The sequence below is a fragment of the Metarhizium album genome (assembly GCF_000804445.1).
Source record: "Metarhizium album ARSEF 1941 chromosome Unknown scaffold_1, whole genome shotgun sequence".
NCBI lineage: Eukaryota > Fungi > Ascomycota > Sordariomycetes > Hypocreales > Clavicipitaceae > Metarhizium > Metarhizium album.
The window spans coordinates 973,910-989,247 of NW_024467575.1; the positions used below are offsets into that span (position 1 = coordinate 973,910).

General features: G+C 57.5%; 8 protein-coding genes across 8 annotated transcripts; 4 read left to right on the plus strand and 4 right to left on the minus strand.

The window, feature by feature from the left end:
- Positions 1-433: 433 nt before the first annotated feature.
- Positions 434-1,843, minus strand: MAM_00280 (Leucine Rich Repeat domain protein; the record flags this gene model as incomplete). The annotated part of the gene is made up of 1 exon (XM_040819079.1): positions 434-1,843. One exon carries the CDS (start codon positions 1,841-1,843, stop codon positions 434-436), a length of 1,410 nt encoding a protein of 469 aa, XP_040682344.1.
- Positions 1,844-2,338: 495 nt separating this feature from the next.
- On the minus strand, positions 2,339-3,182 carry MAM_00281 (Phosducin family protein; the record flags this gene model as incomplete). Its single annotated transcript, XM_040819080.1, has 2 exons — positions 2,339-3,059; positions 3,118-3,182. 2 exons carry the CDS (start codon positions 3,180-3,182, stop codon positions 2,339-2,341), a joined length of 786 nt encoding a protein of 261 aa, XP_040682345.1.
- A 507-nt stretch (positions 3,183-3,689) lies between these two features.
- Positions 3,690-4,245, plus strand: MAM_00282 (Ribosomal protein S27e; the record flags this gene model as incomplete). The annotated part of the gene is made up of 3 exons (XM_040819081.1): positions 3,690-3,692; positions 3,876-3,950; positions 4,063-4,245. 3 exons carry the CDS (start codon positions 3,690-3,692, stop codon positions 4,243-4,245), a joined length of 261 nt encoding a protein of 86 aa, XP_040682346.1.
- A 1,660-nt stretch (positions 4,246-5,905) lies between these two features.
- Positions 5,906-6,649, plus strand: MAM_00283 (Ribonucleotide reductase inhibitor; the record flags this gene model as incomplete). Its single annotated transcript, XM_040819082.1, has 1 exon — positions 5,906-6,649. The coding sequence occupies one exon, from the start codon at positions 5,906-5,908 to the stop codon at positions 6,647-6,649; it is 744 nt and encodes a 247-aa protein (XP_040682347.1).
- A 301-nt stretch (positions 6,650-6,950) lies between these two features.
- MAM_00284 (uncharacterized protein) lies at positions 6,951-8,579 on the minus strand (the record flags this gene model as incomplete). The annotated part of the gene is made up of 2 exons (XM_040819083.1): positions 6,951-8,205; positions 8,329-8,579. 2 exons carry the CDS (start codon positions 8,577-8,579, stop codon positions 6,951-6,953), a joined length of 1,506 nt encoding a protein of 501 aa, XP_040682348.1.
- A 437-nt stretch (positions 8,580-9,016) lies between these two features.
- Positions 9,017-10,646, plus strand: MAM_00285 (glutamyl-tRNA amidotransferase, A subunit; the record flags this gene model as incomplete). Its single annotated transcript, XM_040819084.1, has 2 exons — positions 9,017-9,178; positions 9,264-10,646. 2 exons carry the CDS (start codon positions 9,017-9,019, stop codon positions 10,644-10,646), a joined length of 1,545 nt encoding a protein of 514 aa, XP_040682349.1.
- Positions 10,647-11,208: 562 nt separating this feature from the next.
- On the minus strand, positions 11,209-11,886 carry MAM_00286 (prp38; the record flags this gene model as incomplete). The annotated part of the gene is made up of 1 exon (XM_040819085.1): positions 11,209-11,886. One exon carries the CDS (start codon positions 11,884-11,886, stop codon positions 11,209-11,211), a length of 678 nt encoding a protein of 225 aa, XP_040682350.1.
- Positions 11,887-12,277: 391 nt separating this feature from the next.
- On the plus strand, positions 12,278-12,977 carry MAM_00287 (uncharacterized protein; the record flags this gene model as incomplete). The annotated part of the gene is made up of 2 exons (XM_040819086.1): positions 12,278-12,335; positions 12,433-12,977. 2 exons carry the CDS (start codon positions 12,278-12,280, stop codon positions 12,975-12,977), a joined length of 603 nt encoding a protein of 200 aa, XP_040682351.1.
- Between the last annotated feature and the right edge of the window lie 2,361 nt (positions 12,978-15,338).

Sequence of the window (15,338 nt, forward strand, 5' to 3'; positions counted from 1 at the left end):
CCACGTGCATTCAACCCCGTCCTTCGTGAGTCGTGACCGTCCTCGATTGCATTGTTTATTCTTGTCATGTCTCAGTTGATGCATTCTTTCCAATCCACGGCCGCGTACCGAGTACGTGGGAGCGAACCATCTCACGCCGAAACTAGCGCCTGTCCATTTCACCAAACGACATGGCTTGCATGTGCTTGTAGTACTCAGAAGCCTCGCGAGGCAAAAGTACACATGTTTGTGTATACGCTTGATTTCGACATGTTTCATATTTGACAGAGGACGCACATGGTCTTTTGCTCAAACTCCTCACGGCCTGTGCCACTTCAAACTCAGTCCCAGCATCCCGGCCGTCATCGACCCATCCAAATCGCAGCTATGCATGGACTGTAAATGCTCGCTCTAACTAAATCACCCAAAATCGCTATGCCTCAAAGATTCCTTTTCAAGCGTCAGGCCCGCACGTCCAGGAGCAAGCTCTATGCAGAAACGGAACCGCCTGCTCATCTTCCCCCAAACTCAGAGGCCGCACCGACACCGTATCCCCGCTGACTTCCCTTGTCCTGATATCACGCCACTCGACCCATTCGAGAGACGGCACGATGATCAGTCTCCGACACTGAGAGCACGTCATACCGCCCATGTCCTTCTGCCTCGCTGCTCTTTCCAGGAGCTCGCGGAGATGCGATAGGCCCTCGGGGATGAAGCGCTGCAGTTCGGATAGCTGCGAGGTGGAGTAGCAGCTGCGGAGTGCAATCTCCATCAACGACGCCACACGGCTTGCCTTGCTGTTGGTGTCCTTGTCCGGATGGTTTCCAGACGCCACGGACAGTTTATTCGATTCTTGGTAAGACGGAAACTTGAACTCCGATAGGATCCGTCCCATTGAGTCTGCCATCTGCAGAGGTGATCGGCCAAGATGCCGGGTTAGCAGGGGCTGTTCCAGGTGTTCAGAGCCATCGTCTCCCTCAATACATAGCTGCCTCTCGGGTTCAAAGAATGGGTTCGGATGCAGGACCACGTCTCCCAAGTTCTTGCCGAAGAGGTCTAGAAGCTCTATTGGAAGGGAGCGAAGCCGGTTCTGTGAAAGATTGAGCTGTTTTAAATTTGACAGCTTTGCTATCGCCGGCGGAATCTCCGTCAGCTTATTGCCTCTCAAGCTCAGGATCGTGAGGTACTCGAGATCGAACAAGGTTCCCGAAACGCGCCCTAGCCGGTTCATGGTCAAATATATCTTCAGTTCCGGATCCTTCTGCTCAAAGGCAACATCCTTGGCTACCACTGGAATGCACGAAAAATTCTCCAGGGGGCCCAAAGTCTCTTTGGTGATCTCCTCCAATCCCATAGACCAGAGATCAATTGTCTCATCTCCTTGCTCAAGACAAGACCGAATCTTTTCCCTGGCCAGCAGCTCCGCTTTAGAAACAGCACGAGTCGTCCGCCGCTGCGGTTGCTCATGCAGCTGCGGTAGCTTGCATCGCAGAGGCATCTCCAAGATTTCGGAGGCCAAGTCATCCCCCTCAGTTCCATCGCTTCCCAAGTAGATACCGCTGTCAAACTGGCGGGCCAACTTGCGCTTCGGCTTCGGTGCAGTCATACGCTCACCAAAGGTCGAGTCGGACGACGTGGGCTGTTGCTGAAACCACGAACCCACATAACGCTTCTTCTTCCGGCCTTCCACGTAGTTGTCTAGGCCAGGGTCGTCGTCACTAGAGAAAACAGCCGGGTCGCTGGAGTTGTAAAGACCTCCCGAGCGCGGGTGGCGGACACGCTTTCGGGGGTTGTTGCTGAAACTTTGCGAGCTCTCAACCCACGACACCGCAGGGAGGCAGGGAAGAGATGGCTCTTCTGCCATTGATGACGGGCAGTGCTGTGGTCTAAATAGGAAACACTATCAGAGCGAAAAGATGGTTCAATGGACCAAGCTGAAAGCCTTTGGACAGGTAGAAACGGGGGAATACGGTCGTGAGTCGTGACCTCAATGGCTTGACACGCGCCAGGAACGCGACGACTAGTTCGACTTCGGGGCTCCGCGGAAAGCAACCACACTTCCAAGTTCCAGGGTCCTCCTCTCTGCTGGCCTACCTGGACCCACTTCGATAAAGACCACCCCAGAAATCAAATGGTGGGGTGTCCATTTAACAGACGTGGATGAACATAAAAAAAGTATCGAGTTGCATAAATAAATGCAGGCACCTACAGTGTCTGAGATGCATCGCATAGCTGGACATTTCGACAAGTCTGACTCCAGAGGCTCCCGCCTTGGTAACTCGAAATTAAACATCTCGACAAATGAAATGTTGTCTCATGGTACAAATCGGATTGGTATTTCCTAGCATCTCTATTCTTTTCAATCCCAATCGTCGTCGTCGTCGTCATCATTATTTCTTGATCGTCCCGCTGTGCCAGTTTTTATGCTCTTACCGTTAAGTCGTTCCTCTTCTGCATCCTCAGCAGCTTGCCGTCTCTTTACTATGCGCATATCCGACTCGGAAACAGCGCCGACATCCAAAAGGATACCATCTATGTGGCGCATATTCGTTCGAGCGCCTCCGAGGGTCGCCAGTGTGACTATGTGCTCAACAATTTCCCCTTTGCTGTAGACCAGAATGGTGGGACAATTTCTGTCTGGGTAATTCTCAATCGCTTGGTTTGCTCTGATTTCGCAAAACTTAACATCTCCATATTCTTCAGCAGCCTGTCTCCAGAGCTCTGATAGGACTCGCGATTCAACATTAGTCCCAGTGCCCGATGTCAAATTGACAAACACAGGCCCCTTTTGGGACGCCTCGGTAACTTCGCGCTGGTAGTCTGGCTTTGAAATTGGGTATACGCTGCCATGTATGGACTGCCTCTGCAGGCTATTGAGCTCAGCTATTCGTTTTTGACGATATTGATCCAGAAATTCATCGTCTTCGAAATCTTCCAGCTCGTCGAGCTCATTCAGATCTTTACCCTCGAGTCGATTTTCGTGTGCCAGTCTTCTCCCTTCAAGAATAGCCTCCTGGATCAAGGGGGTAGGACTCGGTGGCTTTTCTGGAATGACTCCATGTTTCCGCAAGATGTCGTTCCTACGTATGGTCAGACTTGTGCGACGGGAGTTATCACCGCGGGGGTAGGCGTACTCACCACTCTGTGTCTGCGTTGGGATCGTCAATGGGAACAGCGATGCGTTGATCGCCAGGGGCCGCCATTTTTTCCCTGAGCCTTGGGGATCAAGGATCAAGTTATCTACAGCCAGCGATTCTTTCTCGAAACATGAGCAGAGGAAGAGACGGTAACGCCTCGAGCCGCTCTTGCGGCAGGCAGCCTGTATCAGAGAACAAACAGCCTCGAGAGACGGCCCCACGAGCTGCCAGCCAGTAATGGCATAAGTCGCACAAGGGAACTCTTTGGGGCTGCATAATCCTGTGGGTCCGTTGGTTGCAAGTTTTGGGCGTGGGCAGCTGCGCCAATCAGAGCATCTGGAATCTTTGTCACGTGGTGCTGGGCCAGAAAGCCCTATCACGCTAATCCGCTTGGGGCAATGTCAAAGCTACTGGCAACCGAGATTCTCCCCCTCAAGTCCACCGAACTTTTCCTCGCTTCGCTTAACACCTCTTACGCATCTTGCGAGTCTCCAATCTGCCGCCAGATTTCGTCAAACATCCCGAACCTCGCAAGACCCCGACGGCAAATCTCATACGAGTCAATCAGTCAAGATGGTGAGCGACGAAATTTTCCCTTGCGGCGCCAGCAATTGATGGACATGCGCTTCGTAAAGGGTGGCAAAAGGAATGGACACGATAGACAACGCCCATCGCCACCATGGAGAAGTGCTGTCGGCGGATGTCCAGGACTTGATCCACCACAGATGAAATGTAATGGAAGGCAAATTGTGCTAACAGAGATTGATGCAGGTTCTCGCGGTTGATCTTTTGAACCCTTCGCCGGCCGCCGAGGCCAAGAAGCACAAGCTCAAGGTACGCTGACGACAGAAAAAATCAAACCACCACTTCGATCCTTCGACATGACGACACCAACCAATCACACGCAACCAACCAGGAAGATGAACTCTAACAAAGAATTGATTAGACTCTGGTCCCGGCGCCCCGATCCTTCTTCATGGACGTCAAGTGCCCCGGTTGCTTCACTATCACGACCGTCTTCTCACACGCCCAGACCGTCGTCATCTGCCAGGGCTGCACTACGGTTCTGTGCCAGCCTACTGGTGGCAAGGCCAGATTAACCGAGGGTTGCTCTTTCCGAAGAAAGTAAACTGCTCGCTGGCGGTTTTCTTCCCTTGGGTACTCATGACTCTTACGGTTCATTCATGGTGATCACATCTCCATCTGCAAAATAAAAGCAAACCAACTCCCGACAAATAGGCGCATGGACGAAGTTGTCCGTTCCTGCCTTTGAGAACAAAAATAATCAGCAACCCTCTTTTCTTTTTGCAGATAGAAGATGGAAACCACCCAGAACAGGGGCGTTTGGGGTCTCCGGATATCTTGCATGGCATGTCATTCATCACTTTTTTTTCCGTTACGCGCGCCTTGTACCAAAGAGTCGTCTTCGAACCAGGAATCAAAAAGCACTGCATTGGGGGTGGATGGCTGGAGAAGAGCTTTTCCACGTGTGTCCGGTGTGGCCTGGATGGCCAACTGGATATGAGGACGTGGGACCGCTGGTTTGAGGATCGCTTCATACCCGAGTGCTCGGAGCTGTGGAGATTAGGCACTGTGCTTGCGAAAATTCAAAAGGTTTCCGCGGATCTCCTTGTCATGGTCGTGAGTGCACATGTGCGTAGACGAAAGGGTGCTGTGTTGTATGACTGACGGCGCAAGTCGCCCAACCCACTTGTCACTACGCTACTGATGATTTCCCCTTGTAAAAGAAGCCCAACCAACAGGCAGGTAGATATGAGGAGGCATTGCGACATGACGCCAGTGGGATTGGTGACCTTGAGCCGGTCATCTTTGCCAGTCTTGACGGGGACGCTTCGGCCTCTGCGTGACCCTGCGATCCATCCACTACTGTACGTCATGTTTGATGAGTGTAGAACTCACCTGGTGTTTAGTAGACAATCAGCCGGAGTTGTCATTATAAGTTTGGTTTCGCACAACATCGTCGATGTGGCCAGTGCCCTCGACTTCTCTGCGTGGGTGCGAACAGTGAACCGGAAGCAACAGCACGAACGACGGCTCCTATTCGCATCATCTGCCTTTTGGCCCGTGGTGCCATGGCTACCCTAAACACCGTATGCACAGCAACGAGCCGACCAATCCCGACACGTCGTCTCCCCCGGACCCCACTCCGTATACTACACGAAATGATCGCGACTTCCACGCGCCTCGAGCCCCACACCTTTTTCGCCCAGACCCACGGGGTTGCCGGTTTCCAAGGCCCAAGGCCAAATGCGGTCGTTTCGCCAACGTCGTCCTTCTTCAACTCCAGACCTGCCTCTTCAGCAATTGACCTTTGTCCATCACCCTCCCTTGTCCTTTGTTGCGCAAACTGCAAGTCATTGACAGACTCTCCACTCTTCCACTCTAGTCAACGCTTTGTTTCTATCTGTCCGTTAATAAGTTGAAACCAACCTCCTCCCTGGTGTTTTTTTCGCCCACCAGTCTCCTATGGACCAGGTAACAAACCGCCCCGACAGCATCACTGAAACGCACTGCCGAAAGAAACAGCAAAAATAAGGCACCTTGTCCACAAGGGGAAGGGGGACGATAGCAATCCACCACACGGACTCGGATCGCGTCATCTGCTGCGAAACCTGCAACCTGGACTCGTGTCGCCAGGCAGCTTCTTTGCTCTCCGCCTGTCCTGCACGGACTGCTATAAAAGACTCTGAGTCCGCCCAACAAAGGCCGCCGCGGCGTTCCTGGAGGGTTTATTACTCTGATTGACCGCTAATCCAACGATCGCCACGATGTCGATGCCACGAATCAAGCGCCAGTTCGCAGGCTCTTCAGCAGACCCTTCCCAGCGCCAAATCACGTCCTTCTTTGCAAGCAGGGCACCCGGCGAGGCAGGCGACGAGCCACCGCAGCCGCAACCCCCCCGCCAGCCTCGGCTCCCAAGCAGCGTGCAGTCCAACCTGCTCAGCGTCGGCATGCGGGTGCGCAAGTCGGTCCCAGAAGGATACAAGACGAGCGGCACGAGCGCATTCAAGCTGTGGACGGACAAGACCAAGCCGCCGGCGATGTGTGGACCCTTGACAAAAACCAGGATGGGGGCCTCGTCCAGAGAGCTCCTCCCCTTCTGCGGCATCAACAAGGTCGGCGGCCTCGACTCGCAGCCCGTCTTTCGCAGCGATGACGAGGACGAGTCTGCGCCCGAGCTGGACGACGTACCGGGACTGACAATGTCGCAAGAGAGCGTGGACAGCAATGCCCCGGAACCGTCGCGGAAGCGAGGACACAACGACGACGAGCGGCCGGACTGCCCGACGCTGTTGGCGCTGCCGTCCAAAGGATGGGACGATGAAGTCAGTCCGCGGAGCTTTGCGCCCTCGCAATGGGGGAATTCGAGAGTCATGGCCGTCCCCAGGACCCGTTTGAAGAAGCGCCCGTCGCTCAAGGACATGGGTCAGGAGAACATGGCAGTGGACGGGGACTTTGGGGAGGCCGATTTTCTAGTTTCCTGCGACGAACGAGACATGGATTTATCTTGACAACAGCCAAAGGGTAGTCTCTGTTTGTTTTTCCTCGGCTTTCTCTGTCACGAGCCCCATTTCTCGAGTCGGTATTGTATTAATATCTTGGAGGAGGCAGCCGCGGGCTTTGGGGGCTTCAAGTACGGGGAGTTTAGGACGCATCAGCGGACAGGCAGAAGTATTGCCAGTCGGGGGAGGGTGGGAGCATTGTGTTTGAATTGTTCATGTACTGTACACAGTCTCAACTTGTCGAGACTTGTCACCGCCAAGGGTAATGGCAGACAGCATGCTAGAATTGAAAACGGCGATGCGGTCAGGCTTACATACCCACAAACGGTTCCCGAAACTCCAACAAGTCTCGCTGGCCGTAAAACTCTCCGGCAACAGTTAGTACCATGTTTATGGTCGCGCGCATGTTCATGCGTAGTCGCAGCGCGGCGTCATCTTCCTGGGCTTCAAGTTCGTGGTCTGCATCCGAGGCATCCAAGCGCGCCAGTAACTGGCGCTTGGCAGCCTCGAGATGTCCATCGACGGCGTTGCCTGCGTTGCTGTCCGAGCCCGAGTCGAGGTCCATGGCTACGTCTCCAGCCTCCGACTCTTGAATCTCGCCCTCCTCGTCTTCATCTCCCTGGCCTGTGGCCTCGCCGTCTGTAGTTGAGTTTGCCTCTGCCCCTGCCTCTGCCTCTGCCTCGCCTGCATCTTCCCTGGCGACGCTCGCCTGGTTTGAGCTACCCGCCTGGCTGCCAATCTCGCCGGTGCCGTCTTCGCCCTCTACGTCGTTGGCATCACTCCCCACCACGCCCTCATCGCTGCTGCTTGCATCGACACCCTCGTTCACACCCAGCTCCCCGTCTGCTAGTTCTTCCCGCAGTGCCGCCATCTCGGCCAAACTCCTGCTGAGGAGGACTGCGCGCCGACCGAGGTCTCGCACCCAGCCTATCTCGGCATGATTGAGTTCCCCTCGGTCTGGTAGTCGTGCCAGCAGACCCCAGAGCCATTGGCTCGTTCGTTCGGATAGAGTGTGGCCCCTCCGCAGGAACGTGCCCCCCATGAGTACGCGCAGGATGCGAATTACGGTTTCCTTGGACATGAGTGCCAACTGCACCGGATGGGGGTCGGTGTTGCGCACGATACCTGCCCACGTTTGGTTGGTGGTGGAATCGCGACCAAGCGGCGCGGCGCAAGTTGCATGTGTTGAAGACAGCCTCTTGGCGGCGTCTGGGGGCGGAGGGGAGTGTAGACTCTGACGAAGACGGGCGTACTGGGTCATTACCGAAGAAAAATATACTTGGTGAAGCTCTCTTTCATCATTGGCGCGGCTGTCGTCGTCGTCGTCGTCGTCGTCGTCGTCTCCTCCTCCCTCTTCTGGCAGAGCAATGTATGCTCCGTCATCGTAGTATCCTCGTGAGTCGTGGCCCGTCCCACCATGGTAGATGGTTCGATCGACCTCGCCTTCTTGCTCGTCTTGCTCGTCTTGCTCGTCTTGCTCGTCTCGCTGTAGCTCGGGCGGGAACTGAGGCCCGATGGGAACTTTGGGCGCGACGAGCAAATGCGGAATGTCGTATGCCTCTCTTCTGCGGTACTCACCGTATCAGTATCTAAGTGATTCAGAATACGAGCAACACATTCAGCAAACACGTTCCCGAGAAGCATGGGACAGGATCATGGAGGGCCATGCCCGAGCATAGCTAGCGTACCTGACGGACAGGAGATAGGCCATGGCGTCAGCGTCGTCCTCGAAGTCTGACTCTTCGCCGTAGGGGATGGTGGTGGCATCCTGCAAGCCTGAAAAGACGTATTTCTGACCCCAGGTTGGGTCTATTGACGAGTTCTGGTGTTGGTGTCGCGGCACGGCGCCGGTTTGTTTCTTTGCGCGCTTGGGGCCTGGTTCTGAGGTTTCGCCTTGGTCGGCACCCGAGACGTGTGAGAGCTCGCGTTTGGCAGCCATGCTGCTCCGGGGCAAAGACGTGCCCCTTGGGGAGGAAGGCCACCGCGACGAAGTGAATATTGGTGATGGAATAGGCGCAGAGTTGGCGGATCATGGATGAACTTGTGTGTTTCTGTGTTGGACGCCTCGTGCCGGCAAAGTACTCAAGTACCTACTTGCTTGGTAAGTACTGACAACTGCCCATTTGAGTAAGTACTCAAGTACTCCGTACTCCGTAGTACTTCCGTGCCGATTGTTTACTCAAGTACCTAGGTGTAGGCACGTATCTGGGTAGGTACTTCAGGCACCTAGGCACATACGTACTAAAGATACCCCCAGTACTCCAGTAGCTGCACACCAAGACTGCGACCCAATATTTCAATCTTCACATCGATCCATTGCCATTGCTCGACGTCGGATTTCTCCATCCCCGTATTGATGGTCTTTCGAAGCCAGTCATGAGGGCAGCTCGTGCGCGCTGCTCGACTGCTGTCCGCGAGCACATGCAAATGCGAGCATCTCGCAGAGCTGCCCGAACTGCCCGGCTCGAGCCATCACGGCAGCCCACGGCGCGATGCCGCTTCCAGAGCACAAGCTGCAATCACTTTGTGAAGAGCGGTGTGTGTCCCCGACAGCGTTGGCGCCCGTCAATCCCCATGAGACCAGTGCTGACGTGGCCCGTCAAACACGACAGAAAGAATACAGCCGGCCTCGCCGCCGCCGCCGCTGCTCCCCTGCGCCGCGAAGCCCTTCAGGCTCGCCGTCAAGGACAACATCGCGACGGCCGAGTTCCCGACACAATGCGCCTCCCGTATCCTCCGCGGCCACAGGTCTCCCTACGAAGCCACCATTGTCACGCAGCTGCGTGCGCGGGGCGGCGTCGTCGTGGGCAAGACCAACATGGACGAGTTCGGCATGGGCTCCCACTCGACAAACTCCATGCACGGCGCCGTGAGCAACCACCTCTCTGCCGACGAGCCCATCTCCGCCGGCGGCAGCTCGGGCGGCAGTGCCGTTGCCGTCATGCTGGGCGACGCGGACATCGCCCTGGGAACCGACACGGGCGGCTCGGTCCGCCTGCCGGCCGCGTACACGGGCGCCGTGGGATACCGGCCGAGCTACGGCATGATTTCGCGCCACGGCGTCGTCGCCTACGCCAACTCGCTCGACACGGTGGGCATGCTGGCCAGGGAGGTGAGGCCCATCCTCGACCTCCTCGTGCAAGGCGAGCTGGACCGGGAGCACGACCCCAACGACCCGACGTCCCTGTCCGCGGCCTCGAGGCAGCGGTGTGCGAGGGCGTGCCCGCCCGCGCTGGACGACATGTCCAGGCTCACCGTCGGCATCCCGCTCGAGTACAACGTCTCCGAGCTGGACCCCCTGATGCGAAGGGCCTGGGTTGAGGCCGCGACGGCGCTCGGCTCCGCCGGCGTCGACGTCGTGCCCGTGTCCCTGCCGTCAACCAAGGAGGCCCTGTGCGCGTACTACGTCCTCGCCCCGGCCGAGGCGTCCTCCAACCTCGCCCGGTACGACGGCGTGCGCTACGGCGCGCGCGGAGACCACGGCGACGCCGACCGCGGCACGCTGTACTCGGAGACCCGGGGGGCCGGCTTCGGGCCCGAAGTCAAGCGCCGCATCTTGCTGGGCACCTACAGCCTCAGCTCCGACGCCATGGACAACTACTTTATCCAGGCGCAAAAGGTCCGCCGCCTGGTCCGCCGCGACTTCGACAGGGTGTTTCGACGCCGCTGCCCGCTGTACGCAGCGGCCCAATTCGACCTCTGCGACATGCCGGCCGGGACTGCCCTGCAGGACAAGCAGGGTCCTCCGCAGGTAGACTTTCTGCTGTCGCCGACGGCCACGTCGCCCGCGCCGACTTTGGACGACGTGCTCGCAAAGAGCAGCCTGGATGCGTACATGGGGGATCTCTTCACCGTCCCCGCGAGCCTGGCCGGCCTGCCTGCCGTCAGCGTGCCGTGGCGGGTGCCGGAGAGCCGCCTGCCGCTGGGGCTCCAGTTGGTCGGGCAGTACTGGGATGACAGGCGGCTGTTGGCCATGGCCGAGAGATTGAAGGCGCTGGTGGCATAGATTTAGATGGGGGCGTTTGCGTGTCACCGACAGGCAAGACGACGTCAAGCAAGCGCCTTGCGCTTTCTTTAATATATCTAACATCATCTCATGACATGTCCCTTGCGCTTTCTTTCATATCCAACATCATCTTCATGAGGATGTCAAGGTTTACTGCGCCCCTGCCCCCCCTACAACACTGATCGCAGACACGACCAAACGCGCAGCATTGACAAGGGCCAAGGCAAAGGCAGAGTGATGCTTCTCACTGTCCCCATCGGTATGGACCTGGCACCACTAAGCCGCGTTTGTTGAGCCCCCTGCTACTGGAGAATCCGAGTGACAATATATCCCCATTCTCTTTCGACCTTGGTTGACCCCAGGGCCGCACACATGTAGGCAGTCTGGTAGCCAGTAGTATGCCCGTCTCCCGTAGACATTGATTGGGCTACCGCCCTCGCAGGCAGTCTGGCACGCACACACGCGCACATGCGCACGGTGGACCCAGATTCGGCACATCAGGCAGCCCGTCCACCAGCGGTGACCGCAACTGCCCGTCTCGTTGTGAATCTCGCAACCGTCATCAGCTCAAGGCGGCCTCGGCCCCCTCGTCGTGGACCTGACTGTCGTCGTCGCCGTCCAAAATGTCCTCCAAGTCGCCCATGGCGCTGACCCTCGGCTCCAGCTCGTCCAGGTCCTCGAGGACATCCCGGCCAGGCATCTTCCACAGGCTCGTGGCGCAAACCCTCTCCCCGGTCAGCAGCTCGTCGACAAATTCATCGACGTAGGTCAGGGTGGTGCCGCGCCTCCCCTTGCGCCGGAGCTTGCGCCTGTCGGCGAGGAAGGGCTCCAGCGTGCGGTGCACGTCGGCGGCCCTGCGCGTGAGGCGGTAGTAGAAGCAGGCCAGGGCGCGGAGGTACTTGAAGTGCTCGCCGCCGTAGGACAGGTACTCGCGCAGGATAGCCTCACTGGGCGCCAGCTCGAGGAGCTTGAAGGCAAGGCACAGGAAGGGGCTGGGCTTCTGGGCGTCGCCGTGGGTGCCGCCAACGAAGCGGACGTGCTCGACGACGCGGTCGATAATGTCGGCCTCGTTGAGGGCGAAGCACTGCTCCATGTAGAAGTAGGACTCAACGATGCGGTCCTTGACCGCCTTTTCCATAATAGTCGCTGGGTTGAGGCCGTTGGGGGCGAGGGCCGCCGTTGAACCGCGCTCGTCGAGGAAGCGGCGCGCGTCGGCCTGCACTGTGTCGCTTTGGGCCATGGCTGTGTCGTAGTTGGGGGAAGACGAAGACTCTGGCGGGGGGGGGGCAACATCACTCTATCCTCCCCCGAAAAACAAGAAAAAAAAGCAAGTGAGGAGGGGGGGAAGGGGGGGAGAGAGAGAGACACGGTGCTTGGTGATGGTGGCCTGTGGTGGTTTTGCCAGCTGGGGCAGGCGGGTCGCGATAAGATAGTTGCCGTGCCAACACCAACGGCATGCATGACGTGACATGACGTGGTCAGTATCTCGCTATAAGCAACCTCCCAAGGGGATGCAAGCAAGCTTCACACATGAACGGAGACACAGAAGCTGGAGAGCCAGAATTATCGGTCTGGTCTTTCGTTTTCTCTTTTTTCCTTGGGAGTTCGTCGGATACGTCGATACTTGGAGAATGCGCAAGGCGCTCCTCACTTCGTCCGAGGTGTCGGCCCTCGTGTCCCTGACCGTCGGTACGCAACAAAGTCCCACAAACAAGGCCGCATTCCAAACAGCCCAGCGGCACGTGCGGTTTTGGCAATGACGATCCATTCTAACGGCATGCCACAGTTGTTCTATTCTCCGTCGCGCTCTTCCTCAGCGGCTACGCGCTGCAGCAGCGCACGCTACAGGACCTCCGGGCGGCGATTCGTCCGGGACACTCGAGACCGTCGCCTAAGGCGCATCTGCCAGACTACTTCCGGCGGGAGACGGTTAGGCTGCAGGACGGCACGGTGGAGGTACAGGAGAGCCCAGCGGACAAGGACGAGGAGGCGCGCATAGCTAAGAAGTATGAGCTGCAAGAGGACAAGACGGGGACGACGAGGGGGCGCGGGGACGACGTGAGACGGCAGGCGGAGCAGCGGCAGGGCAGTGCGCCAGGCGAGGCGCAGAGCTCGGGGCCAAAGAAGGAGGCGACGCCAGCGCAGTTGACGATGCTGGAAACGATCAAGCAGCGGGCTGCTGGGCAGACGTGGGGGGTCAGGCATCCGGATCCGCTGGCCAAGAATGCCCGTCCGATTACGAGGGCAGAGCGTAGGAAGCTCATCAAGGACGAGATCCAGAGGCTAGCGCAGGCCGACACGCCCGTATATTATCAGCGGAGGTTGTGGTGACCATGGTGAGGGCGAGGGCGAGGGCGAGGTGAGGGTGGAGGAAGGACTGGGGCGGTCGACCAGGACTGTTGACAGCCACAGCACGGCGCGCCCGTGGCCAAGCTCGTATAAGGACATTTGGGGATTTGCGGGGACGGCGAATCCTCCGAAGAGCAAGGCAGTGTCTTGCGTTGGTGCGTTTCATGACTTTGACGAGGCGGGCGTGGCGTCGAGAGAACACCACGTAAGATGGTGGCTGCGTGTTGCCGGCGTCGACGGAAGGATGGATTGGGATTGCGGCGGGCAAGTCGAGATGGCACGATGCCTTCACTTGCATGCAGTTGCGAAACCAAGAAGAAAAGACTGAAGGATGTGGTGTGTCACGACTCTCTCTGTCTTGCAGCTTACGTGGCCAGCTCGCGAGTGTTTGTTTTCAATTCTACTTCAATTGACATTTCAAAGAACTCAATACTACATTCAAGCACACGCAGGCGGGAGGGCAGTCCAGGAACAGTAAAGACGACGCTTGGTAGCACACGACGACACGTCACGACACGTCACGTCAGCCCAATCAACCAGCTGGCACGACGTTGCGTTAGTAATGAAGCCGTAGCCGGGTTTCAAATCAGCTGCCCAGCCCAAAACAGCCAAAATGCCAGACGCCATCACCGGACCGTCTGACACAAGATGGGAAACAGGCGCCGGCTAAACAAAACCACGGGAGAGCAGCCCGCCCGCTGCAGGGCTCAACAAAACCCCGACTCTCGTCCCGGGTCCCAAGCTGCAGGCCAAGTATAGTCAGTCGTCCGACGTCGGTCAGGCAGCTCGTTGATGAAAAAAAAAAAAAAAAGGCAAGTCAGTGCGTGAGGGGGGCCGAAAAGGAAAAAAAAAACCCCAAAAACGGAAGGAACATCATGAAGAAAGAGAGAGGGACACAGCCTGCTCCCGCCGCCCCCCCTCCCCGCTTCGCGCCTCGTATTACCCTTCCCATGCCACGCACGTCCCAGGAACACGGCACGGGGACGGAGTACGCACACTCACCCCTCGCCCTCAGCCTTACCGTCGGGGAACCCGAAAGCGGCACCCGCGTCTCGATTCCACATCACGCCGGGGCTGTGACGGTGACATCTGGACGAATCGAGCCGTGATCCATCCATCCATGACCTCAACAGGCATGCCGCTCTGCCGACGGGCGCTGCGCATTCCAGACTCCAGACCCGACAGTCCGTCCAGCGTCGCCGGCCCCCAAGCCCCCAACCACATTCGCCTGCTTGCCACGTTTTTCTTCCCTCCTCTGCCAAACCTGCAGCGGCGCGCCGCCGAGTAACTACTATGTAACTAGTAGTATGTACTGCGTACTCTGTACAGACGGCCCCTGTCGCGGAAGAAGAAAGGAAACAGGCAAGAAAAATCAGACCGCCATGTACGGAGTACATATGCACATACACGGTCCGTATCTGCGTCCTGCGTCCTGCGTCCTGCGTCTCGCCTCAGCTCTCTAGACAAGCTGAAGCCGCAGCTGAAGCTGGCATTCCGGGTCCAACCTGTCGCCGTTGTCGCCTGCACGGAACGACCGGCGGTCGAAGCAGTACGTGACTGGTGCAGAGAGGGTACAGAGTACAGAGTACAGAGTAGGCGGAAGGGGAAAAAATGACCATGACGTTTCAGCCCCGTCCAGCTCAAGCACCAGCTCAAGCGTGCTCAAGCATGACGATATCCATCGGCCCGCGGACCGGCGTTGAAGTTTCCAAAATGGGTGTCTGTGTCTGGTCTCGTCTCGTCTCGTCTCGTCTGGTCTGGCCTGGCCTGGCCTGGTCGCATCGCCATGTCCGTTCTCCCTCCATTGTATTGCCGGAATGCCCGACATTTGCCTGCTCTGCTCCATGCTCCATGCTCCATGCTCCAAGTGACGTGCCTTGATTACCGCCCCGCCAGAGCCAGCTGGCTGGGGTGGCCTGGCAAAGGACAGAAAATTGAAGTGGACCGCAGCGCGTAGGGGCCGGGAGGCCAAGTCGCATGAGAGCGGCAGGGGGGGGGGAGGACAAGGTTTTTGGCCCTGACTGGATTAAAGCGACGCTGTGGTTCTTTTTAATGCGATCCACGCATCGTCATGACTTCACCGGAGCGGTGAGTGGGCGAGTTGGGTGGACCCGGGCGAGCATGACTTGACGCGGCTGCCGAAATGCCATTACTATATGAAAATTAAAACTTCAAGGAAAAATGTTCCAGGGCCTTGGTTGGTTTGACATGCAAGACCGTTGTTGGGTCGAGTCCGGTCGAGAGACGTCACCTTGCGGCTTGACACGCACACACGCATGAGACGAAGAAGCAAGTAAGTGGAGTGGTAACATGGGATGTATTCATTCATCCGCGGATAGATTT